This window comes from Bos indicus x Bos taurus, chromosome 24 (genome assembly GCF_003369695.1).
Source record: "Bos indicus x Bos taurus breed Angus x Brahman F1 hybrid chromosome 24, Bos_hybrid_MaternalHap_v2.0, whole genome shotgun sequence".
In the NCBI taxonomy this organism is placed as follows: Eukaryota; Metazoa; Chordata; class Mammalia; order Artiodactyla; family Bovidae; genus Bos; species Bos indicus x Bos taurus.
The window spans coordinates 36,996,240-37,024,138 of NC_040099.1; the positions used below are offsets into that span (position 1 = coordinate 36,996,240).

The window sequence follows — 27,899 nt, forward strand, 5'->3', positions numbered from 1 at the left end:
TGGTCACTTCATTTATAAATATTAAAATATTCTTCCATTCTGTGAGTTGTCTTTTCACTTTGCTTATGGTTGCCTTTACTGTGCAAAAGCTTTTAAGCTTAATTGGGTCCCATTTCTGTATTTTTTTTTTTATTTTCATTGTCTATGAGGTAGATCCAAAAAAATATTGCTGCAATTTATGTCAAAGACTATTATGCCTATGTTTTCCTATAAGAGTTTATAGTATCTGGTCTTACATTTAGGCCTTTAATCCATTTTGAGTTTACTTTTGTGTACAGTGTTAGAGAATATTCTAACTTCCTTCTTTAATATATAGCTGTGTTCCCAGTGTCACTTACTGAAGAGACTGTCTTTTCTCCATTGTATATTCTTGCCTCCTTTATTGTAGATTAACTAACCACAGGTGCATGGGTTTATATCTAGGCATTCCATCTTGTTCCATTGATCTATATTTCTGTTTCTGTTCCAGTACAATACTGCTTTGATTACTGTAGCTTTGTAGTATAGTTTAAAGTCAGGGAGCCTGATTTCTCCAACTCCATTTTTCTTTGTCAGAATTGCTTTGGATATCCTGAGTTTTTCACGTTTCCATACAAATTTTAAAATTTTTGTTCCAGCTCTGTGAAAAATTCTATTGATAATCTGTTAGGGATTGCACTGAATCTGTACATTGCCTTGGGTAGTATAGTAATTTTGACAATATTGAGTCTTCCAATCCAAGAAGTATGTCTTTCCATCTGTTTGTGTCATATTCCATCTCTTTCATCAGCATGTCACAGTTTTTGGAGTTTTTCCTAGCTTTTTCCTGTAGTTGATTTCTAATCTCATAGTATTGTGGTTGGAAAATATGTTTGATGTGATTTCAACTTTTTAAAATTTACTGAGGTTTGTTTTGAGATCCAGCATGTGATCCATCCATAGAGTGTTCCAAGTGCACTAGAGAAGAATGTGTATTCTGCTGCTTTCAGATGGAATAGTCTATAAATATCAATTAAGTTCAAGCAATGTTTACTTTATAACATTATAAGAATTTTTTTTTTCCTTCTAGAGGAACAAGCAAAAGTAAAAAGTACTTGAAAAGTGACCGTGAATGCAATTTAAAACCCTCCAAAAAAAGTCTCATAAACTCAGTACAATGATGTGGTACTTGACAGGTCTTTGAATGTTTTCCAGAATGTAACACTAAACAAGAAGTTCTAAATTCAGGTTGTACAGGAGTCAAGTAGAACATATAACTGATTGGCATGGGGCAAGGTTACTGAAGTAAGCTGGAGAGTACATGGCCCTTCCCAAATGAGTTGGCATCATTGGGTCCCACAGACTGATGTCAGGAAAAAGTACAGACTATTGTATAGCCAGAGTTGCTGATAATTAAAGACTTAGTATGTGAAATTTCCTGATTTCTTGAAATTCTCTGATGGTTCAAAATTTTTTTTACACCACCATGTGGGCTAAACAAAACGCATCCATATGCAGAATTATGACTTCAGGTCCATAACGCATGCTTTCTGAACTTTTTCAATAACAAAGTCTTACCTTCTTTCAAACGGCTTACTTCTTTCATTTGTAGAGAGTCCAGGATAATGTGGAATACTAGTGCACCTGAAGTAAAATTCATCTTGAAATTATATGATGGTCAGTCACTTCTAGTCACTTTGCTGAAAAGCAAAGTTCTGTTTACATCTCTAAGCATACTGGTTGGTAAAAAAAGGAAAATATAAATCAGAATGAAAGGAGAAGGAGAGAGGAAAAACTGAAGAAAAACACAATTTTAGGAGCCTAGTCAGCTTTTAGACTTCAGAGCAACAAAATAATCCATGTGTTGAAATTTGAGAACTTCATTGCCCCAACTAGTCCAACCCGGCTGTAAATTTCGAGCAAACAATTCCAAACATTCTCCCTCTGGCTTGATATAGTCTTTTAGAACCTCTGTCCAAAAACAAGAAAAGAAAAAAAAAAAAAAAACACAAAAATTATTATTAAGGAAGGAATCAAAGTCCTTTAGTAGTTAAGAGGAGAAAAGCAGAGATGTTTCCTTAAAAAAGAAAAACAGCAAGTTAACTTCAAGGATTTCATCATAGACTTCACTATTTGTAGTTAGAAAGTCATTTGAAATAAACACCCCTGAGATCGAGAACAATACCATCAGAACTTTCAATAGTCCTAATTTATCACTTTTCATTTTTAGAGGAGAAAGGAAGATTTTAACACCCACACCGGTGACTTTTCAGTTTTCCAATAATGCTGACATAGCTCCCGAGTACTAGCTTAATTTATTTTTTAATAAATGTAATCCATGCATGGACAAAAGTACATAGGAATAATACAAAGACAATCCACTTTACAAACTAAGATAAATATCATTGTAAGTCTCCACAAAAACATAGTTAAGTGTTAAGAGTTGGAAACACAGATAAATATTCAGAACATATACCTAACAAATAACTCTTACCTCCTCAGCTATAATTTGGCAGTACTGAGAACACTCCTTCACTTCCAAATTACAGATACTTCTTTACCTAAAATTTCACTGTATTATTTCTACAGTTAAATATTCCTTGTTCAATATATTCATAACTACTGAACACTGTATTTGTTGGGAAAATGGCATCTCATCTATACATTGGCTAAATAGCTATAATCTACACTAACAGAAGCTTTTTTTTAAGCACATGCTCATTTGAATGACAAATATTTAAATCAGTTTAACCTTGATCATGTTGCTGGTTAGCTTATTCTTCAACAGGAACTTAGTATGAAAATAACAATTCAAGTATGAAAAGTCATTATAACAGGCAAAATATAGTTCCTAATGGCTTTATAGGATTGAGCTTTAAAGAAATCCATCAAATTCTCTTTAGGAATGATAAGGGTTTCTTAGAAATACTTCACAGAGGTTAGATTTAAAAGCTAATATATGAAAAATTTTATATTTCATAATGTTCTTTAGTTGCTCTCACAACAAAATAATTGTTTGTCTGAAAGCACTGATCCTGTCTATCAAAAATCAAAGAATCAAATGTATTCATTGCCTACAACTCAAACAAACTCAAATCTGGACTTTGATAGCTTCTAGGAGATGCTGACATGAGACTTCTAGTCCTTTCGTAACTATGTAACTAAATGCTACTAAACTTGAGTGAGAAACATTTCCCCAGAGTCTTGAAGGACAATAAACTTTTATATCACTTTTCCATGTTTTGCCCCATGAATTCAATGCCTCACCAGGCTCAACTCACTTTTAAAGTGGTCTAACATTATACTGAAGCAAGGTTTTGTTTTCTTGTTTCTGCTTGTTTGTTCAGTTCTTCAGTACAAAGATGTTAATGACTCTACTTTGGCATTTTAAACTGGAATCCAAACTGGAATCAGCCAATCAAAAATATTTACTATTTCTGAGCACCCATTATAAGCACTACGGGACTTAAAAGAAACAGATATCCATGTTTTCTAAGACTTCACAAACTAACAGAAAAAGATGGTCAGGTATTTGAAGTGAAAAAAATACATAAAACCTAAACCCATTTATCATCTCCCACTTTATCAATGGAACACATTTTGGCATCACTTTTTTCCTTTTTAGTTGCAAAACACAGAAAATCAAGGAGTGAAGTTTTTACAGTGCTAACTACATATGTTTAATTTCAAAACAAAGCAAAAGAAACAGAAGAAAATTAATGGAAATGTTTTATTCTTACTAATTTTAAATATCAATTTAAATGAAAATGCAAGATCTTAAAAGTTCTCATCACAGGAAAAAACATTGTAATTATGTGTAGACTTATTGTGACCAGTGAAAATGTACATATACCTTGAATCATTATGTTATACACCTGAAACTAATATGGTGTTATATGGCATTTATATCTCAATTTTTAAAAGTAAATTCACATGTATAAATTTAAATATGACATATATATAAATAATTACATAACATCTGGCATTAGTAAAACATACTTCTAACCAATGGAGAGGAAATAATTTATATATAGCTAGTTCATTCCCCTTCTGCTTGGGAGCAAGAGGCAGCTGGGGGGAAAGTACTCATATGTCAGTGCATAGAATCTCATACAAACTGTTAGTGAGTAAAGCAGTGAAAAGCAGCAGAAATTTCTCTAAGGAGCAATATAAAAAACAAAATTTTGATTCAAATACTTTTATTTCATTATATTCCTACCTTAAATCTTTAAACTTAAAAGATTATAAATTTACATTAGGCTGGAAAGCCATAGCTATTGTTGGCTTATGTTTCAATCTACAGGAAGAAATTTCAAAACTTAAAAAGAGTAAATGTATCATTTTGATATGGAATATGCTGCCAATTTGGTGTTTTTTATATTTTGCAGTAGAAAAAACAAACTAAAACTTGTTTGAAAAAAAAAACAAAACACCTTGGTGCTTTTAGAAGCTAAGTAAAGAGGAGATCATTTCATTCTGTGAATTTGCAAAAAGCACTTTAAGAATATTTACATGTAAAAGTTCTAAGCATTACATAGACAGCATGTATTATACCAAATCCTAGGGTTATAATTTCAGAGTAAAATATAGGCAGAAATCTGAAAGTTGCTTTCTGATGGCTTCATGTAGGTCTACATCCAAAACACAGACACTTGCTATACAGAAACATGAACTCAAAAATAAAGGATTATAAATACTGCTTGTCTACCAGTACTTCACCAAAACATAAGGATTACATATATTGAATCATGCAAAAAATTTCTCCCCAAAATCTAACTTTTCTTTTTAAATAGTCTCAATCCTAAAAATGTGTTTGTGCTGCTCTCTACTGGGAATACAGAAGAACTGCACTTCATAAATAGAAGCTATAAAATATAGGGCTAATTTTTATTAATAGTAATAAAACACTAATTTTAATCACTATTTTATAAAACCTTGTATCTTAAGACTCATCTTTAAACATAATCTGTATAAAATGAATTGAGAAATAGTTTAACCATCATTTGGGAATGAAAGGTTTTTTGGGTCTGGCTTTTGGATTTTTAAAAGTAAAAAAAATAAGCTCTAAAGACAAACCCTTTATTAAACTTTGATACTCACCAAATGATAAAGAAAATTCCAATGAGAAGAATACAAGTTAGATTTCCTCCACTGAGTATAACTGGTAGCAAACATAATTTTTTCTCAAAGAACAGTACAGATTTTCCATTTAAGTCAAATGTTTACTTGCATTAAAGACTCTATCATAGTCCAAAGTTTAAAGGCAATTATTCACTGAGAATGCCTCTAGGTCAAAAAATGGATCAACAGGTAGACATCTTAATATTTCTCAAATGAATTAACACTAAAGACTCTTCTGCATAGAAAATCTAAGATATAAGAAATCTGGAGTGTTACCAATAAACATCCTTTTGGGAATGTGAATTCACCTTCCTATGTATCCTAGCTCATGAACTTTGAATGTCAAATTTAGTATTTCTCAAGGACTTATATTCCTTCCTATTTTTTTATTCTTTCAGTTGAAAAACTTAGCATTTACTGATCTTCTACTATGTGTGACAGACTCTCAAATGCAACCAATCCTCACAGCTCTGACCCTCTTCAAACGACGACTCTGAGGTGGAAAATTATGAGTAACTCGCTCAAGTAGCAGAGCCTGGATTCAAGGTCTTTTAGGTCAATCTGAAAAGCCAAAACTTTCCACTATTCCTTGCTGTTTAGTTTCATTAAATGATGAACATCATACTAAAGCATTAAGACTAGTAAGAACTGCAGGATACTACTACCTTTCCAACGGTTCAGAAAAGCAACACTACTCAACATAAAACTGAGACTGTCTACCATATATCAAGGGAATTGTAAGCATCTCTCTGACTGCTTTCTAAGCTCTAGGCTTTAAAACAAGCAAGGGGTGGAGCCCTGACAATACAATAAAGACCCCAGAACTACAGTCCTCAGAAGTACCACCAGTCTTCACTCGGTTGCGCCAGTGATGGGATAAGAGTCCCATTAGTCAGGGGACCCTAAAACACAGTGGGAGAAGAAAGACTGAGGTAAGGTAAGACGAGTCTACACAGTCACCTGGGTGTTCACACGGCTCCATTTCCGCTTCAACAGAGTTTGGACCTAACAGACCCTTTTTCCAGCCACCCTCTAGACTTCTTTCAGGTCACAACCTCCAAGACCATTCAGCACCATTTTTGCCGTGAGCCCCTTACTGCCAACCACAATGATGCGCTCCTAGACCCATAAGAATTATTCCACCCAGCGGAGGAGGTGGTCAGCCACTGCTGGGTGGGTCTCCAACACCCACCTCTCTGTGGGCTTTGATTCGAGGCCACGATGTGCCCCTGGAGGGCTCCCGACCCCGCTCATCCCATGTGCTGGCCCGGCAGCCTCTGAAGATGCAGAGCCAGCGCAGTGGCAGTGGCAGCGTCCTCCTCTTCCCTGACACGCCCGAGCCACCCCCAGACAAGTGGGACAAAGCACTGGATGCCGCCACAGGCCTGGAGAAGGCCGCTCTGGATCTGCATGCCCTGGGTTCTGCCCACATAGATCCCCCATCTCTCTGCCTTCCTGAAGCACCACCTCCTGGATGTGGTGACCACCTGACCAACCTCTGCAGGCCAGCCAGGTTGGTACTTCCTGGAAAGGCTGACACTCCCATAGCACAAGAGGCCAGCAAGCCCAGCTCCGCTCGAAGGCCAGGCTCCCCCACCTGATGTCAGGGCCTCTGGCTGAGCCCCTCCCTGGTTAACCACCTGGAGCCCTCTCCCCAAAGCCAGGGACCAAATGCAAACAATAAAAGGTTTCTGGAGCAAAAAAAGAAAAAAAAAAAAACAAACAACAATCAATTCTCTATCTCACCAATTCTTCTATATGATTTTAGAATATTAATTAAAATAACACATATCGTATTGAATTTCCAAATCTCTAGACCATTCAAATGTAACATTCAATCCTTTTGTCAATTTCATAAAAGTCATAACAATTCTATTTTATAGAAACATACCAGCAAGAGGTGGCTTATGTGAATGGAGCGTACAGGGCACACTGACAATTAACTTGTGGTCTGGAATGGGCAGCTCTTTTACATCTGCATTCCTACTGAAACAGAACAACAACATAATTGTATTTTAAAGGACAATTTATTACATTTAAGCCACAGTTGTCTTTGATTTCTTTTCACCTTTCAAATAGCACCTCCATTTATAATAATTTAAGAAGAGAATAATGGAAATCAACAATTTAAGTATTAAGAAATTTCAGATAGTTTTCTCTTCTACAATAATAACTATTGCACATTAGATAAAGCAAATGATAATATACAATTTCATGTGCCATTAGCATTCACACTTTTCTTGTTTGGACCATTTCCAGATTTTCAAAAATGTAAAAATTAAGGAAAACCAATGATTACTGTGTTAAGTTTTGAAAGCCTGAAAATTAATACATTTATACAATTTTGAAAAATCACCCTTCCTACCTTAACAGTAAAGCAGCTTTTTCTCGAACTCTTCCCAATATAAGACCTTCATAAGGCTTTTTGTGTGGAGAATCTAATGGGAACACAAACTCTCCTGAACTGGTGATCTGACAAAAAGGAGACAGAAACAAAAACAACCCATACACCTGTAAATCCCATACACCAGGAAAGGATTGTTTTTTTTTCCTTCCAGTATACAGTTTCTACCAAAGAAAAAGAATTATTAAACCTCAAGGCTACTGCTATCCAATAAAAATATAATGTGGGCCACAGATGGAAGCCCATGTAATTTAAAATTTCTAGTACCAACATTTAAAAAAAGCAAGAAGAATGAGGCAAAATTCATTTTAACTATATTTTAATTTTAAATTATTTTTAATTTAATGTAACATATCTAAAATATTATCATTTTAGTATGTAGCCAATTCAAAAAATTACTGAGGTATGTTACAGTCTTTCATATTAAGTATTTTAAATCCAAAATGTGACATTTATTAGCTCATCTCAACGTGGACCAGTCACCTTTCAAGTGCTGAAGAGCTACACATAGCTAGTGACACACCACACCATACCATACCATAGTGGGCAGGGCAGCTTTACACGACTAAAAAATTATTTTAAATTTCTATCATCTTGCACATAAAACTCTTGGTTTTTCATTAAAATATGTTGCTAGAAACCATGCCATCATTTATTCATTTGTTCATTCAAATAACATTTACCTGTATTACTAGCAATGTGACTAAGTACATGACAATAAAGTATTTTCCTTTATTTATAGGAAACAGTGTCATTAAATACTGTCAAGAGCTAAAATTAATAATGAAAGTAGCTTGGGAACTGATGAGACAGACAATGCAAGTTCTAACCTCTTGGCATTAAAAATCCAGAAATTCAATCTCATCATTTCATCCTGGAGTGATTGATCAGACTCCCAGAGACTCACTCCAACTAATCAAACTCAAAACACAATTTAAAATAATATTCAATTAGTTCATTAAGCATGGAGGCAGATATTTTCACTATCATAATACTCATATCTATCCTCTATGGAATCCTTTAGCGTATATCAAGGTACTAAAAACCAAACCAGTAAAGTCCTTTTATCTCCTCTAGGGCCTACGAATAGCAACAGCTATTCCACACAGTGCTGTATAAACACTGGCAAATTCTGATGCTTTGGATGTCCTTTATACTCAATGCAGACTACTCCATCTGATGTAACAATATGTGCAAACACCTAACAAGTATTTCATATTTTTACATATTTTACATATTTCATAAATAAGTAAAACATATTTTTGTTTTAAACTATCATACCACCTCTTAGAACTGATTCCTACCAGAAATGAACAGTCTTAGTTTTCATGTATTAACATTTTACTGGTTTTAATTTCAGAAGGTAACCTTTTCCTGACTTTGGTCCCAGTTTCTGACTATGAAAAGAAAGGACTGTCATAACAGAGTAGAATGGAGTTTTATATGCCCGTAACGATCCTATTGCAAATCAACCAGAGCTAAGCCTAAAGTACAACTGTAAAAGCAAACAATTATCCGCACTTGTTTGCCAAGTGCCATAAAATAGGTGCAAATAAACAATGTACACAGCTTTCAGAAGATACCCCAGTTACTACAAAGCACACAAAGCACATTAAACATAGACCTCTCCTCTGTCTAAAATGAATAGACCAGTAATATAAATGTTAAACATTCAGTCCCTAAAACCTGGTTTGTTTTTTTAAAGTTTAGGAGGCTTTTGCGGAATTCATTTAAGTAGACAGTGTATCTTTAAAAGGATAGCCAATGAACTTTGAACAACACACCACTTTTCTATATTTTTGGTATTCTTGAAACCAAGCAAAGATTAATATTAAAGACCTTTCAACTCATTAAGGAGTTAGAATCATTTCTTTCAAAAACAAGCACTGAGGAACACAGTTAAGATTCACAGTATAAAAGGCCTTGCTTCCAGCATTTTCCCAACTCTTCCACACTAGGTTTCTTTGCTATTTTCCTTTCCATCCCCAGCAACATAAGGGGGAAAAAATGACAAAGAAAAGAAAAAAGAAAAAGTCACAAAGGGCAGCTGAAGTTTTGGATGAGTAAAGAGGAAGAAGATCAACAGTAAGACAATTTCTATGTTTAGTGATGGACAAATCCCCCAAGGTTTTTGCTTATTGTCTGTTAAACTACAGACCATCAGAGCTCTTTAAAATGTCATCCTAATATCTACCTGAGTGATTTCCTAAGACCAGGAGTTTGGGGTTCTACTCCAAAAAGATACAGAACAAACAGGTAAAAAGCCTTGAGAATAAGAAGACAAAGGTATTTAGCAGCAAAGTAAATGTTTTAATTAGACCCTGCTGAAGAAGTAGAGTGATGCCATGTTAAACATTAAAAAGTAGGAGCTATCTTTATGTGACTTGTACATTGCACCTTATGAACAAATAAAGTTAACGGATACGTTAACTTTGGAACTTACTTTTACCCAGTGCCATTCAGCAACTACCTCCACAGACCAAGACGGATAAAGCTCTTCCTTGACAAAACGCAGGTGCTTCTGTCTATTTGTCACCCACGTAACAACAAGACAGCTTGGAGCAGCCAGCTTAGGGACAGGGATCTGCTTTATCTGCAGTGGTGATAAATAACTATATCTAAAAATAAACAGAAAAAAATATTAGCAAAATTGAGGCCAAAGAGAAAAATAAGCAGGGAGAGGACCTGTATAACACTGATTCCACAAACACAAAGCTCCTACAATTCTTTATTTGTGTAACTAAATACAAAGCCACAGTGACACCCAGTGGACATGCTGTTTCACAGATAAGTTGGAAATTCCACTTTTCATTTTTACTAACTCAAAATGATCAGGCCATATTTTTTTATCACTTCTGAATGTATTACATTTCAGTAATTTTACTAATATTTTCTATATGTTTTTATACCATTTAAAATTAAGCAAATATCATCTTGTGATGATCTGTACACTACACATGTGCTTGTGAATTCGCTAAGTTGTGTCCAAATCTTTTGGGACCCCATGGACTGTAGCCCACCAGGCTCCCCCGTCCATGGGATTCTCCAGGCAAGAATACTGGAGTGGGTTGCCATGCCCGCCTCCAGGGGATCTTCCCAACCCAACTCAGGGATTGAACCCGTGTCTCTTACATCTCCTGCATTGGCAGGGAGGTTCTTTACCACTAGCACAATCTGGGAAGCCCAGAGACTCCATTAACACTCTGGAAACTGTCTCAATATCCCACCACATTTCCAACACTCAATCTATCATCCTGCTTCTTTCATCCTTCAGTCAATTCTACTGAGCTCTCTGAAACACTCATGCTTTCATTACAAAAAAATTCTACAGCCCTGAACCTCCTGGTCATCAGTAGTACAATGTCTAGTTTCTCTTGTTAGAACTCTACTTGTTCCATAACACCCCATCAAACCAGTGTGGTCATTTGTCCAATCCCAACATACACAGTCATGAGAGGAGAGGCTGGTATTCTCCTGGCTCCCCTCCAGTTCCAGGCTGGAAACCCCCTTCTCTTTCAGAATTATGCTATCTAGCCTCCAGCCTTCTTATGGAACCCATTACATCCTCACTCTCCATACTCAATAAAAACTTAAGTTCTAAGATCTTTATGCCTAGCCAACATAAATCTTGCAAGTATCCTGGGTGATGTCAAAGGACAATCTAAATAATGTGCACGCTCAACTATTCTTCCCCTAATAAATACAATTGTATGCACTAACTATGATCACCAGCCCCTTACTCCTTAACTCTACAACTCCTGCAAACCTCCAATCTTAAATTCAATTCAATACAATTCTATTCAACTTCATATAGAAAAAAATCAGATGGAGAAAAATGCTAAACTGAAAATTGGCAATCCATTCTCAGGCTCTCAAAACTACTCATCAATTATTTTACTTCCCCTTGGTCAACTACTACAAACTCTCATCTCTTCTTAAGTCCTTTGCCCAAACACACTCTTGGCAGATGAAATATGCCAAATACCAGTCAAAATAAAGGTCTTTAGACTCTTTCAACCACCTAACCCTCTGCCAGGTGTATGATGAGGGTGTATAATAACCCTCATTGTACACCTTCACTTACCTATTTCTCTTATTTTTCTCTTAAAGGAAACAGCATGGTTTCATGTGTTTAAAGTATATCCCTCCAGCTGTGTTTATTCCCATCTTCTAGTCTATCAGTAATGCTAAGTACTCTCCTCCTTCTGTATTTTCAACCTCTCTAGTAGTTTCTTACTATCAGCCTATAAATATGCTTATACTATACACTTTTATTTTTTATTCACTTTTTTGTTGTTGTTTTTCTACATACTATACACTTTTAAAGGAAGAAAGAAGAGAAAAGACTGGGGGGAGGATGGGTGGAGAAGAAGGAAAAAGAAAAGAGGAGAAGAGAAAAATAACAGAAAAGAAAAAAGAAATTCCCTCAGTTAGGTCTCGTATCTACAAATATGCTAGTTTACTTCAGTCACTCAATCGTGTCTGACCCTTTTTGACCCCATGCACTGCAACATGCCAGGCCTCCCTGTCCATCCCCAACTCCTGGAGTTTACTCAAACTCATGTCCATTCAGTTGGTGATGCCATCCAACCATCTCATCCTCTGTCGTCCCCTTCTCCTTCTGCCTTCAATCTTTCCCAGCATCAGGGGCTTTTCAAATGAGTCAGCTCTTTGCATCAGGTGGCCAAAGTATTGGAGTTTCAGCTTCAGCATCAGTCCTTCCAATGAATATTCAGGACTGATTTCCTTTAGGATGGACTGGTTGGATCTCCATGCAGTCCAAGGGATTCTCAAGAGTCTTCTCCAACAACACAGTTCAAAAGCGCCAATTCTTCGGTGCTCAGCTTTCTTTACAGTCCAACTCTCACATCCATACATGACTGCTGGAAAAATCATAGCCTTGACTAGACGCACTTTTGTTGGCAAAGTAATGTCTCTGCTTTTTAATATGCTGTCTAGATTGGTCATAACTTTCCTTCCAAGGAGTAAGTGTCTTTTAATTTCATGGCTGCAGTCACCATCTGCAGTGATTTTGGAGCCCCCCAAAAATAAAGTCAGTCATTGTGTCCACTGTTTCCCCATCTATTTCCCCTGAAGTGATGGGACCAGATGCCATGATCTTAGTTTTCTGAATGTTGAGCTTTAAGCCAACTTTCTCACTCTCCTCTCTCACTTTCATCAAGAGGCTCTTTAGTTCTTCACTTTCTGCCATAAGGGTGGTGTCATCTCCATATCTGAGGTTATTGATATTTCTCCCAGCAATCTTGATTCCAGCCTGTGCTTCCTCCAGCCCAGTGTTTCTCATGATGTATTCTACATATAAGTTAAATAAGCAGGGTGACAATATACAGCCTTGATGTACTCCTTTCTCTATTTGGAACCAGTCTGTTGTTTCATGTCCATCTCTAACTGTTGCTTCCTGACCGGCATACACATTTCTCAAGAAGCAGGTCAGGTGGTCTGGTATGCCCATCTCTTTCAGAATTTTCCACAGTTTATTGTGATCCACACAAAGGCTTTGGCATAGTTAATAACCAGCAACAGATGTTTTTCTAGAACTCTCTTGCTTTTTCGATGATCCAGCAGATGTTGGCAATCTGATCTCTGGTTCCTCTGCCTTTTCTAAAACCAGCTTTAACATCTGGAAGTTCACGGTTCACATATTGCTGAAGCCTGGCTTGGAGAATTTTGAGCATTACTTTGCTAGCGTGTGAGATGAGTGCAATTGTGCAGTAGTTTGAGCATTCTTTGGCATTGCCTTTCTTTGGGATTGGAATGAAAACTGACCTTTTCCAGTCCTGTGGCCACTGCTGAGTTTTTCAAATATGCTGGCATATTGAGTGTAGCACTTTCATCTTTTAGGATTTAAAATAGTTCAACTGGAATTCCATCACCTCCACTAGCTTTGTTCATAGTGATGCTTCCTAAGGCCCACTTGACTTCACATTCCAGGATGGCTGGCTCTAGGTGAGTGATCACACCATCGTGATTATCTGCATCATGAAGATCTTTTCTGTACAGTTCTTCTGTGTATTCTTGCCACCTCTTCTTAATATCTTCTGCTTCTGTTAGGTCCATACCATTTCTGTCCTTTATTGAGCCCGCCTTTGTATGAAGTGTTCCCTTGATATCTCTAATTTTCTTGACAAGATCTCTAGTCTTTCCCATTCTATTATTTTCCTCTATTTCTTTGCACTGATCACTGAGAAGGCTTTCTTATCTCTCCTTGCTATTCTTTGGAACTCTGCATTTAAATGGGTATATCTTTTCTTTTCTCCTTTGCTTTTCACGTCTCTTCTTTTCACAGCTACTTGTAAGGCCTCCTCAGACAGCCATTTTGCTTTGTTGCATTTCTTTTTCTTGGGGATGGTCTTGATCCCTTTCTCCTGTACAATGTCATGAACCTCCATCCATATTTCATCAGGCACTCTATCTATCAGATCTAGTCCCTTAAATCTATTTCTCACTTTCACTGTATAATCATAAGGGATTTGATTTAGGTCATACCTGAATGCGCGGTGCTGGAGTGGCAAGCCGCTGAGAGGAGATATCCCTGCTATTTACCTGGGGCCAAACTATGGTGGAGGTAATAAAGATAACGATGACCTCCTTCAAAAGATCCCATGCATGTACTACACTCAGTGCCCCCAACCCTGCAGCAGGCCACCACCGACCCACGCCTCCGCCAGAGACTCCTGGACATTCACGGGCAAGTCTGGGTCAGTCTCTTGTGGGGTCACTCCTTTCTCCTGGGTCCTGGTGCACAGGTTCTGTTGCGCCCTCAAGAGTCTATTTCCCAGTCCTGTGTAAGTTCTGGCGGCTCTGTGGTGGGGATAATGGCGACCTCCTCCAAGAAGGCTTATGCCATACCCAGGTCTGCTGCACCCAGAGCCCCCGTCCCTGCGGCAGTCCACTGCTGACCCATGCCTCCACAGGAGATGCTCAAACACAGTTCTGTCTCAGTCTCTGTGGGGTCCCTGGGTCCTGGTGCACACAAGCTTTGTTTATGCCCTCTGAGCATCTCTGGTGAGAATGGGGTTTGATTCTAAACACAAATTCACCCCTCCTACTGTCTTGCTGGGACTTCTCCTTTGCCCTTGGACGTGGGGTATCTCCTCACAGCCATTCCAGCACCTACCATCTTACTGGGGTTTCTCTGACCCTGGACATAGGGTATCTCTTCATGGCCAGTCCAGCAAAGCACAGCTGCAGCTCATGACCTTGGACGTAGGGGATCTCCTCATGGCTGCTATCTATGATATGCTATGGACTGGCCTATCTATGTAATGCATAGTAATCTCTTTTCCTTGGCAGCTTTAATTCCATTTGGAATTTTAATTTCTCTTTACCATGTATCCTAACATACTCATAAATTCCAGGGATTAAGATAAAGACATGGAAGGGAGTGTGGAACAGGGGTAGGGGGTGGGGATGGAAAGAAACTATTTTGCCTATCACAGATGGTAAAACTGGGAACAATGCATCAACAATTACAGTATCTCCCTGTGTGATTCTTATTAATAAAAGAAACTATAAAATTGAAAAGGAAAATTAATTACCTATTTTGATTACTGTACTACGATTATATAAGAAAATATCTTTGTTTTCAAGAAATGCAGAATAAATATTTCAGAGTAACTTACTCTTTCTCCTAAATAACTTATTCTCAAACTGTTCAGAAAAAATTATATATATATATATACAGATATCTACACATACACACACACACACAAATACACACATATAGAGAATAGATATATGAATTCTTTGTATGATCCTTGCAACTTTTAAGAGGAAAAAATCCAATTATTGGTACAGTTCATAAACAAAAAACATAAGGAAACTGAAGATAACTGTGGAGAAGAAGAAATTTCATATGAAGTTTAAGTCAAGGTAACAGAAATTGTTCAGTCTAGAAGACTGAAAAGTGAGACGAAATATAACCGAAGATATTCATCGGAACTAGAGGGGAAATTTTAGTTTTTTGAAAAGCTATTTAACTTCGTCTTATTTACTAACTGAACTTATCATTCTAAAAGATTACATAAACTGAACAGTGGCATAAATTAAAACAAATTCAGAATGAATTAGACAACTTCATTCATAGCATATTACTAATACTATATTTTGGCACATAGTTCAAAACTTTAGAATTTGATATCAAAGAAGGCAAAATGAAAGGTGGAGTTGCGCAGTCATGCAACTGACTCTTTGCAACCCCATGGACTGTAGCCTACCAGGCTCCTGTCCATGGAATTTTCCAGGCAAGAGTACTGGAGTGGGTTGCCACTTCCTTCTCCAGGGGATCTTCCCGACCTAGGGATTGAATCCGTTTCCCACATTGCAGGCAGACGCTTTACCATATGAGCCACCAGGGAAGCCCCAAAGAAAGCAAAAATGTTGTCTTTTGGTGTTATAGAAACATTTCTGAACTAATTCAGTCAGCAACCTTCATCTTTAATATATTATTTTTAACATTCTTATACCTATATATAGTTCTAGTTTAAGAGACTTACCTACTTAACCTACCCACTTAATGGAATTAAACTTTTAAAACTAAAGTGTTTTAGTTTTTCAGACACTTTGTACCATAAAGTAACACTTTCAGTTTATGTAACTATAATGCACAAACAACAATAGCTTTCAGAAAGCATATGTAACAGATACACTTACCTGTTACTTCTTTTAACCGATTTGTTCTGCCATGGTGGATCTATCACAATCACATCATATGTTTTCTTACCTGAAAACAAAGAAAGGATTTCAGAAAATAGCTTCTACTTGTATCACTTTAAAAACTAAACATGTTCTTCAACAATGAAGTGCATTCACTCTGGACATAAATATGCTGGCAAATATATTTAAATATGCTGGTAAAAAAAGGATTTGTGGCATTTATTCAAATAGAATAGTTCATCCAAAAAAATTGAGATTCCCCTTATAATTTAGTACCTCTGGGATTTTAATGTAATTGCACCTGTTGCACCCTTCCTAAAAATAACTACAGCTCCCTTAGCTAGACATTGTGCTGTCACTTCGGTAATGTCTGATTCTATGACCTTATGGACTGTAGTCTGCCAGGCTCCTCTGTCCATAGGATTCTCCAGGCAAGAATATTGAAATGGGCTGCCATGCCCTCCTCCAGGGGATCTTCCCAACCCAGGGATCGAACCCGCATCTCTTCTGTCTCTTGCATTTGCAGGTGGGTTCTTTACCACTAGTGCCCCCTGGGAAGCCCCTAGCTAGACATCGATGATTTGTAAATGCCCTATGTAAGTCTTGGCAGCTATATTAAAATGGTCCTTTCAAACACAGGATGGATGTGGGGTTTTTTGCTTTTTTTTTTTTTTCTTCACTTTTTACATGAAATAAAACTTCAATTTCTTAACTGACATACTGACCTTAATATTGATAAAATGTCCCCAGTTGTCTATTAGTATCCTTTTCCCTGGTCCAGGATCCCCAGCAAAATCACATTTAATCGCTATGTCTCATAAATTTCTTCCAATGTGGAAAAGTTCCTCAGTTTTTATCTTTTTTGACCTTGATACTTGAAGACTACTACTAGCTGGTCATCAGCAGGAAGCACAGGGTGTCAGAATGTCTCATGATTAGTGATACCACCTTGAGTCATTTGTTTGGTTAAAGTGCTGTCAGCCAGGTTTCTCCAGTTCTACCTCAGTAATTATTAACTATCTGGTAGGGACATACTTTAGGAGAAGGCAATGGCACCCCACTCCAGTACTCTTGCCTGGAAAATCCCATGGACGGAGGAGCCTGGTGGGCTGCAGTCCATGGGGTTGCTAAGAGTCGAATGCAACTGAGCGACTTCACTTTCACTTTTCACTTTCATGCATTGGAGAAGGAAATGGCAACCCACTCCTAAAGAATCCCATGGACAGAGGAGCCTGGTAGGCTGCCGTCTATGGGGTCGCACAAAGTCAGACACAACAGAAGCAACTTAGCAGCAGCAGCAGCAGCAGGGACATACTTGAAGACTCTGCAAATATCCTGCATCTCATCTTTTCACCCACTATTTTGACACCCAAGTACTATGCTACGTGTCAAACGGGAATTTCCTAGTTACATCATTCCACCTACATTTATTAATTGGGATTTTACTATAAGGAAAAACTGTCCCTTTCCCTTTTATACACAAAGGTATCTTTTTGTAAATGGAGAATCTCATAAGTAAGCAAAAGAATGCAAATTAAAATAAGGATGTAATGGCTGTTAAACAATTAGAGTAACAAAGATGAAAAAGACTGGGGGGGGAAAATGTTCAAATATTGCATGATTTTCTCATTATTTTGTCATCTTGTCATTTACCATGAAGAATTTATGACACTGTGACATGAATAACCACTCATGTTTAAAATGACTCGAAAGTAATTAAAAGAAGCTTTTCATTAATAAGCTATGTTACTTTAATAACTTAAAATTTTGCTCCAAAATGTACAAGTAACAGTATATAGCAGATTAAATTCAATTTAATCAATATGGCTCTTATCTCATCCCTTAGAATATTATGATAGTTATAATTTATTGGAAACATATCATTGAGCTAAGCTTGTGATGCAAATTATCTCAACTAATCCTCAAAATTACCCTCAGAAGTAGGTATCATCATATCCATTTTATAGATTAGGAAACAGCTCAGTTTTGTGAGGTGTCTAAAGACTCAGGTCTCATAGTTTCAAGCTTAAGACTCATAGTTAAGCTTCAGAAATCTAAATTCAAATTTACATGTAGATAACTCTGAACATCAATATCTAAATTTTCAACTTTATACACAAAAATACTTTTGAGAAACTTTAGATAATAAACTTGAAAATAGCTTAAAGGCTAAGAATAGTTTGGGAATTAACATTCATATCTGAAGCATTTCTACTTTGCTATGAATAAAAGTTAAAATTACTTGGTCAAACACAATTATACCCTGAATTCCTAAGTATAGAGCAGTAACTATATTTATCCTCTTGGGGACTAGTTAAGTTTTTGATACTTTGTTTGTAATAAGATTTATTTTTTTAATTTTTAAAGCATAAGTCAGCACTTTAAAACTGAATTTAAAGTTTTAAATTAAAAAAGAAAATACAGAGAAAATTATTCACCCTATTCACAAAATGCTGATGCTCATTCAACATTCAGACTTGCTCTTGACTTTTGAGGCCACAGAAAAATTATCTAACAATAAACATAATAACTACTTACAGTTCAGAAGTGGGTGCATACAAGAAATGTCAGACAAAAGAAAACTGCTTTTTGGTGGCAGCAGGTATTTCTGTCCCATTAAAGTAATAATTTTTGTAAAGCTAGAGGTATTCTCAACTATCCGTGAAAATAAATCCTGCTCTGTAACAGAGGTATCATCTTCCATCAACTGTAACGTCTGAAGTTCCGTCTCATTCAGAAAAGGCAAATGCTTTGCCATTTCACATAATTCTGACAAATTACAGGTATCAAGCGGTAAAGTAATGGGCTCACTGCACTTGTTCAGTTTTTCAGAACATGAATGAAGAAAGCCACTTGTGAGACCTTCTTGGATTAACTGTGAAGATCCATCCAAAATCAGCCCCCTGATCTGTAAGAGAATTTTTTAAGTATATTATTAAAACATCACTGACATTAAAACAATTTTCTAAATAATAAAGTTTCCTACTACGCTTTGAATATTTCAACTTATGGATTAAAACCAACATTCTTAATGCTTACAATAAAATAATTTTATACTACAAGAAAAAGAAAGTGTGACTATACCTTTGAATGGCTATTTCCTAACTGTGGAATAATACAAATCTCGTAAACTCACTAGAAACTAAATAACCAAGCAATATATATCTTTAAAAATCCTTAAAAATTTATAAGATGAATTTGATAATGCTTCTAGAAGTGAAAATTCTAATCTATAAAAAGACTTAAGTTTTAATCACATTTAATCTTAATTTTTCTAGTAATTTAATTTTAAAATAAACATATCTTTGATTTCATAAAAATATAGCTTGAATTGTTAAAGAAGAAAAAGGCAACTCTATAAAATGAATATATTAAATAAGTTTTGCAATAACAGAACCAAAATAATTATAAAAGTAAAAGCCAGTACTGCTTCTGGATAAGATGGAGTACTTTTCATCTGAAATTACTTTTAAAAAATTATTTTCAGAAAAAAGGCTTTCAGACCTTGGGTGGATGTCAAGCACTGCAGAGTATTATTATTAATACAATTACACATGTACTCAGTCATGTCCAACTCTTTGCGGCCCTATGGACTGTAGTCCACCAGGCTCCTCCTCTCCCCATGGGATTCTCCAGGCAAAAATTCTCCATGGCTGACATTCTTCCACCATGTCCTCCTCCAGGGGATCTTCCCAACCCAGGGACTGAACCTCCATCTTTTGCATCTCCTGCATTGGCAGGCGGATTCTTTACCATTGCGCCACCTGGGAAGCCCCAGAATTGTACTCCCTAAATAAAAATAGAATCCAATTGCTCCAGCTTACTGCCTTGAGAAAGTTTTCATGTAGCAGGACAGGAAGGAGATCCGTTCAGAGACCAGCAGTCTCTCGGAGCCAAGGAACCAGAGCTGGGAGTCTGGAAAGGCCAAGGCGGCAAGAGTTTGCAGGGAGAACACCAGAGCAGAGAGCTGCACAGACAGAGAGCTCTTAAGAGTTGCAGAAGGTCAAGTTTCCAGCTGAGCAGTGATCAGTACATACATGTGACTTCTTAATTTAATAAACTCGTTACTTTAATACTTTGATCTAAATCTGTTTTAATAAAATCTTAGACCTAAACTTGCTAACTTGTTAGCTTCCAAATAAAGTAAAATCTCAGACAGTTCATCATTGTTCTTGACAGGGGTATTGGGTGCATAACAGATTTTGTGTCAGTAAAAGGAAATAATCATCAGCCTTAGACTAAAATCCTCATTCTAAACTCACCCAAGCAAAATCTACCCAACAAGTGATAGACCAATAAACCAAAAATCTCTAAAGACAGAAGTTCTGAACAACACTATCAATCCACTTAACCTAACTGACATTCATAGATCACTGTATCCAACAACTAAAGAATACATATTCAAAAATACATAAAAAATAGCACACAATACAGTCACAAAGATAATTCACATGCTGGACTATAAAATAAAACTCAATAAATTTAAAAGCACTGACATCAGAGTATATTCTTATACTCCAATGGATTTAAGCTAGAAATCAATAACAAAAAGATATTAAGATAAACATCAAATATCTGAAAATGAAATTGCAGACTTCTAAATAATTCATATAGGTCAAAGATCAAATCACAAGGGAAATTAGAAAATATTTTGAAGTGAATGAAAGTGAAAATACAACATATCCAAATACATGGAATGCAACTAAAGCAGCAATTCAAGGGAAACTTACAGCTTTACATGCTTATATTAGAAAAGAAAAATGATCTAAACTCACTGACAAAAGGCTCTACTTTAAGAAGTTATTAACAGAAAAAAAGCAAAGTAAGCCAAAAGGAAGAAAATAATAGAGGACAAATATCAGCAGAATAGAAAACAGACAATAAGGAAAATTAACTCAGTTAAAAGCTGGTTCTTTGAATATACTTGACATCACTTTATGTGTCTGATAAAGGATTAATATTTGGAATATAAAAGAACTCCAAAAACAACAACAAAAACCCAATTTAAAAATGAGCAAAGGACATAAACAGACATTTCTCCAAAGAAGACAAACGGCCAACAGCACTTACAAATATGTTCAACATCAAAGATCACCAGAAAAATGTAAATCAAAACCACAATGAGACACAACTCTTACCCATTAGGATGGCAACTGAAAAAAATAAAAACAAAAATAAGTGCTGACATGGATATGGAGAAACTGGAAATGCTTATGCACTGCTGGTGGGAAGGCAGAATGGTACCACCACTGCGGAACACACTAAGGCAGTTCCTCAAAAAATTAGAAACAGAATTATCATATGATCCAGTAAGGCCACTTCTGGGTATATTCCAAAAAAACCCTGAAAGTAGAGACACTCATGTTTCTGTGTGAGTGCATAAACATGTATGTGTTTACACATGTTTATATATACATGTTTTATGTGCACACTCATGTCTATAGTAGCATTATTCACTACAGCCAAAAGGTAGAAACATCCCAAATGTGGATGAACAGAACAGATAAATAAAATGTGGCACATAGCGGGAAGAGGAAATGAGGAGTTACTGTTTAATGGGTAGAATTTCAGTTGGGATGGCAAAATCATCCTGGATATAAATAATGGTGATGATTAGACAATGTGAATGTACTCAGTGCCACTAACTTGTACACCTAAAAACGGTTAAAGTGGTAAATTTCATGTTATATATATGTATAGCCACAAAAAAGAAAAAAAACTACCAAAAAAAATTTTTTAAAGACTGGTTCTTTGAAAAATACAACCAAAAAACAAGCCCCAAGCTAGAAAAGAAAGAATACAAATCACCAACATAGCAATGAAAAGGGTGATCACTTATCATCACAAATCCTATAAACATTAAAAGCATGGAAAAAGAATACTATGAACAACGTCATGCCAATAAATTTGACAACTTGGATGAAATGGACAAGTTTCTTGGAAAATACAACTTGCCAAAACTGTCATAAGCAAATCAGAAAATCTGAAAATCCCTGTGCTCTATTAAAGAACCTGATATTGTTACTAAAAAACCTTCCCCAAAAGGAAACTCCAGGCCTAGATAATCTCACTGGTGAATTACATCAAATATTCAAGGATGAATCAACATTAATCCTAAACAACTTTAACAAAGAATGTAGGAGGTACAGCAATGAAAAGATTCAACATTATTAGTCACTAGGGAAATGCAAGCTAAAAACCTCAATAAGATATCACCACACTCATACAGCATAAGTTTATTTATGTGAAATATATGCTTAAGCAATGTAGCATAAGTTTATCCCATCTTTTACCTACTGACAGTAGACTTTTATAACTTAAAAAATTTCTAGACTTTACCAATATAGCATATGTTTATTTATGTTAAATGTATGTTAAGTACATGGAGTTCTAATAAAAATAGATTTAAATTGTTAATTACTATAGAAGTAACAATAAACCACTCCACTGTTAAATTCTAACCTTGATCAAAATGATTGCCTGATTTTTAAGACCACTCTATTCACATTGTCCATTTACTTATACTAGTTCACATTAACCTTCCAATGTCATCAATGAACATTTTACACCATACCTTTCTGTGGTATTCCATAGCATCCAGTTCACCTTGATTGAAAGCAACACATCTCTTACGCTTCTAAAGAGTAAATTACAGGGAAAAAATTTTGTGGCCATCCATCACAATATTCATACTTTGAAATACATTAATATTTCTTTTTTATTTACCACATTTTCCATATTGTCTATCTCATTCTATAAGAGGTAATAATTAACTGCTGCTGCTGCTGCTGCTAAGTCACTTCAGGCATGTCCGACTCTGTGCGACCCAATAGACGGCAGCCCACCAGGCTCCCCTGTCCCTGGGATTCTCCAGGCAAGAACACTGGAGTGGGCTGCCATTTCCTTCTCCAATGCATGAAAGTGAAAAGTGAAAGGAAAGTCTCTCAGTCATGTCCGACCCTCAGCGACCCCATGGACTCCAGCCTTCTCGGCTCCTCCATCCATGGGATTTTCCAGGCAAGAGTACTGGAGTGGGGTGCCATTGCCTTCTCCAAATAATTAACTACTGAGGTTGAAATAAGTGCAAAGAGTATGGACTAGGGAGGTAAGCTTTCTCAAATAATAATAATTATTATTACTATTACTACAAACTTAATGGGTGATAAAAGGCCACCTAGCTGTTAGAAAGAACTAGAACGATATAATATAAAATGTAGCACTGACATCCATGGACACAAGGAAACTAATACTGTAGTAGAGTCAACAGTGAAATCTATCAGTTGCTATGTGGGGTAATTATTCTGAACTTTCTTAATTTCTACACCAAAAAAAAATCTGCAATGTACTTTTAATAGATCTTTACACATAATCTGAAGATTGAGTACAGGTAAGATATATCTGTTCTACATGTAACAACTCCAAAGAACATGTGAGTACAATACACAGCAAGGACTTTCTACTTGTTGTTGCTGAAATCTCAGTGCCTACATGGTTGCAAACTCCTAGCAGGCTAACAAAAGTTTTTTGGCTGAATGAATAAATGGAATCTCTATTACTTTCCTTATTATACATCTCAACATGCTTTCTTATATTGGTATCTTTCTTCCTCACCCAACTATAAGGTCCAAAAAGCAGATTATATTTATCTTGTTTCCTCACTCTGTTTGCAACAGCACATAGAAACATTTATTGGATGAATAATGAATGTAACTCCTATCTCTAACAACAACAACAAAAAAGTTAATATAATCTATCTGAAATGGACTTGGTATAATCATCTCTGAATTCTTCAAGTACATAAAAAGTATTTAAAGCATAATTAATTTGACCCTAATGGCATTCTCAAAACTTCTGATAACACCAATATGTATACAAATATATATACTTTCAGAATATATACATTTCCCATAGTAACTTTCTAGTTTTATTACTAGAAATCTTTCAAAAACATTACCCTTCTTCCAAACATTTATTATACAAGTTTATCCCCAAAGGAAAAATCTCTAAAATTCCCCCCAAATCTATATACTGCTTTAGAATTTTATAGAGAACAAAACATGTTTTTAAGCAAAAATATTTGTAAAAAACATGCAATTCATACAGAAACCTAAGCAGACAGGGTTTTTTTATTGTGTAGCTTTGTTTGTTAATTTACAGAGCATTCACTTTTGAATCAACTTTGCTTACTTTTGAGATACGCAAATTTGGTTTTCTAAAAATGGTAGAATGTTAGCAAAAAATTAAAATTACTCTGGATATGCTAAAGTATCACTATGATTTATTGACTATTCTTTAGAATTAGTAAATCACAAGATATTTAAGACATTGGAATGATACATTTGTGTTCTGTATAGAAAAATAAAAATTTCTTAAGAGTTATTACCTTGCCATTAATAGAAATGAAGATTTCTTTCTTAACATCATTTACTAGATCTTCCTTTTCTTTACTTTCTTGGCACTCTTTGTGATTAGCGGAAGTTATATAAGGTTTGCTGATATCAAACAGTTCAGATCGAAATACATATTTCTGTATGAACATTTCACAATTTCCTCTATCATCATTCTCTGGCTTACTGGTAGAAGGAACAAATGTAGCAGAGGCTCCAAAAGAGGACACAGAATCCATGTGAAGAGAATCAAGGTGAACAGAAGAAGTAGGCCGGCTTTTACTACAACAAGGCTCATGATGCTGGTGAAGTTCATAGCTTATCTTGTTAATGAAAGCGAGGTGATCCAGCAGCCATCCTGGTGATAGCTCATGCACCACAGACATTCTCTTCCTTTAAAACATACAAACACCTCTTGGAATTAGAGACTAGAAGTAAAACCCTAGTTTGACTAGAAGTAAAACTTCCCTGAGAAATTCTTAAATGTCCTGTTTTTCAATAAAAATATACTTCATACACATGTAGATTTTATGTGCAAGTATATAAACTTGAATGTACACAGAAGCGAATTTAAAATTTTTAAGTTGTTAATATGTATAGTAGGACTAAGAAAAACTAAAATAAAACATTGCAATGAAACATTAAAACGGTATAAACTTTTTTAATATTGATTTTTTAATTGAAGGATAATTAGTTTACAGAATTTTGCTGTTTTCCGTCAAACCTCAACATGAATCAGCCATAGATATACATATATCCCCTCCTTTTTGAACGTCACTCCCAATTCCCTCCCCATCCCACCCGTCTAGGTTGATACAGAGCCCTTGTTGGAGTTTCCTGAGACATACAGCAAATTACCATTGGTTATCTATTTTACATATGGTAATCTAAGTTTGCATGTTACTCTCTCCAGACATCTCACCCTCTCCTCCCTGCTCCCCATGTCCATAAGTCTATTCTCTATATCTAAAACAATGTAAACTTTTAATTTCAGGGTTGATAATTCAAAAATTTCATCCAACTTGACCAAAGAGGATGAAAACCTGACCTTTTTTCTGGAATCCCAAAGAGATCCTCCTGTTTCTCGAGCCTCCATACAACCTCCCGCTTGGCACTTGGCTCTAGCCAGTAGGTCTACAGCCTACAAGTCACGAAGACACTGAATCCTAAAATGGTGAGTGTCCTGTCAAACCAAAGAATATTGCATTACCTATGAGAATTCAGCCTTTTAAATGACATAAGCCTAGAGAAGGCCACAGAATTTCCATAGGGCTGTTAGGGTGTCAGCTCATTTTTAAACCACACTTAACTACAGTAAGCCCCTCCAGCACAACTGCTTTACTAATCACTGCTACCAACGGAGTGCAGAAAGAGTCAAAACAGCAAAATGCAATTGTAACAGGATATCAGAAGCACTAACCCCTAGCAAAACTGCAAGGTAAAGAGTCCAGATCTGCGATTGGTTCTGAGCAGTCCTCTTCTGGCAACTAGGTTTTTTCAGAACTTATCTTTTCCTGAAAGACAGTTTTTAGGGAATTCCTTGGTACGCCAGTGATTAGGACTCTGGGCTTTCACAGAGTCTGGATTCCAGGTTCTTGGTTCCAGTCCCAGTCAGGGAACTAAGATCCCATAGGCCGAATGGCACAGCCAAAAAAAAAAAAAAGACCAAAAAAGGCATTCAGTTCTGGATTTTGCTTACTAAAAGTTGTGTAGTGGAGAACTTAAAAGGTGATATAGAATAAGAAATAAAATAAGAAATACATTAAGCAGTTAATAGCACAGTTAATAACAGTAGCAATGTATATAGATTCAAATTTCTAACATCATTTGCATTAGCATTATGACCATGGACCAGTCATTTGATTTCACTGAGCTTCGATTTAATCATTTTAGGACATCTTAGGGGGCAATTCAGAGAATTAAATAAGGTAACTAACTTTTAAGTGTTGTGCTCGTGTTTCACACAAAGCAATCAAATAAACGCTGCTGGTGACAGTAATTCTGTTACTGGTCCTCCCTTCAGAATCAGCAAGACTTCCCAGGTGGCTCAGTGGTAAAGAATCCGTCTGCCAAAGGAGACATGGGAGACGGGGATTTCATCCCTGGATCAGAAAGATCCCCTGGAGGAAGAAATGGCAACTCTCTCCAGTATTCTTGCCTGGAAAATGCCATGAGCAGTGGAGCCTGGTGGGCTACAGCCCACGGGTTATCAAGAGTCATCACTTGTGGCGAAGCGGTCCTAAAACGGAGAGTGCAAGCTAGAAGTGTAGATGGGAAGGCTGAAACTCACACAGGAAAGGTGACTTGCCCTAAAGTATGTGTGGTGATCCCAGGACGAAAGAGCAGATAAAACCAAGGAGGGTCTTGGAATGCAAGAATAGAAAAACCAGACCCTTATGGTCCTTCCCTCCCCGTACTGTAACTATTAATGGAACAGTATAACCTGTCTCCCCTCCTACTCCTTAGAGAGAAGGTATTTGCCCTACTCTTCCCCCACCCAGGATACATGCCTCATCCAATCTGCAAATGACCCGCAAGACCCCTATTCCACTCCTTGTACCCTAGGTATAAAAGTGGACTAAGGACCCCTGTTCAACGCCGGTTTTCCCTAGAGCTGGCCCGCTGTTCTAACAGCGTCTCCCATTCTAATAAACTTTATTTCCCTCTCATTCTGTCTCATGTCTGGAAATCCTTTTCCAACCCGCACCCGGACCACGACAGTATGTACAACTCGTTGATGGCACAACTGCTACAAGATCCAGGTATCCAGTCCTGGAGCTCTGAGCTCCCCTGTCACCCCCACCACTTTCCAGGTTTGGGGCTGTGTTTGACTCTGAGTTCAAACTCAGGAGAGCGGGTGATGTCCTGTTTTACCAAAGTAGCTTACTGGGCTTCCCTGCTAGCTCAGTCCGTAAAGAACCCGCCTGCATCAGCAGCGCGACCCTGAGGCCGACTGCGGCCACATTTCGCTGTCACTAACGCCTACCTCGCCGGCTTCCCAGTACTTCCAGTACTTCCCAGACTTGCTTCATGAAACAGCACGCGTCTAACCCAGAGATCCTGAAAAACACGCCTTTCAGGACAAAGCGAGGGGGGGGGGGTCGGGGGGGGTAAAAAAATTCTCCTTTTCTAAGAGTCGACGGGAGCGACCATGTTGCTGTACGGAAAAAAAACGCGTTTCCAGGCCTGGAGCGCTCTGCTCGCTACTCAGTGACGTACAGCGCTCCGGCATTCACCGCTAAATTCAAAGGTCTGACCTGACTTTGCAGAGGACGCTTACAGTGGCCAGGAAAAACCAGTGCAGCCAGTGAGGTGGCGGCGCGCCAGCAACACGCAAAACGTCTGGCGACGAG

The 27,899-nt window shown here is 36.8% G+C and overlaps 1 protein-coding gene across 3 annotated transcripts; it reads right to left on the bottom strand.

The window, feature by feature from the left end:
* Window positions 1-450: 450 nt before the first annotated feature.
* METTL4 (methyltransferase like 4) lies at window positions 451-27,899 on the bottom strand. 3 transcript variants are annotated; one of them, XM_027525801.1, is made up of 10 exons: window positions 27,533-27,899; window positions 25,595-25,729; window positions 24,543-24,939; window positions 22,734-22,796; window positions 18,698-19,067; window positions 16,157-16,226; window positions 9,927-10,101; window positions 7,445-7,551; window positions 6,971-7,062; window positions 452-1,929 (listed from the first exon to the last, which is right to left on the bottom strand). In XM_027525801.1, exons 3-10 carry the CDS (start codon window positions 24,930-24,932, stop codon window positions 1,784-1,786), a joined length of 1,413 nt encoding a protein of 470 aa, XP_027381602.1. In that variant the 5' UTR covers window positions 24,933-24,939; window positions 25,595-25,729; window positions 27,533-27,899; the 3' UTR covers window positions 452-1,783. The 3 variants fall into 3 exon arrangements, with proteins under 3 accessions (XP_027381603.1, XP_027381602.1, XP_027381601.1); XM_027525800.1 differs by having other exon boundaries at window positions 6,971-7,065; XM_027525802.1 differs by lacking the exons at window positions 25,595-25,729; window positions 27,533-27,899 and having other exon boundaries at window positions 451-1,929; window positions 6,971-7,065; window positions 24,734-24,937.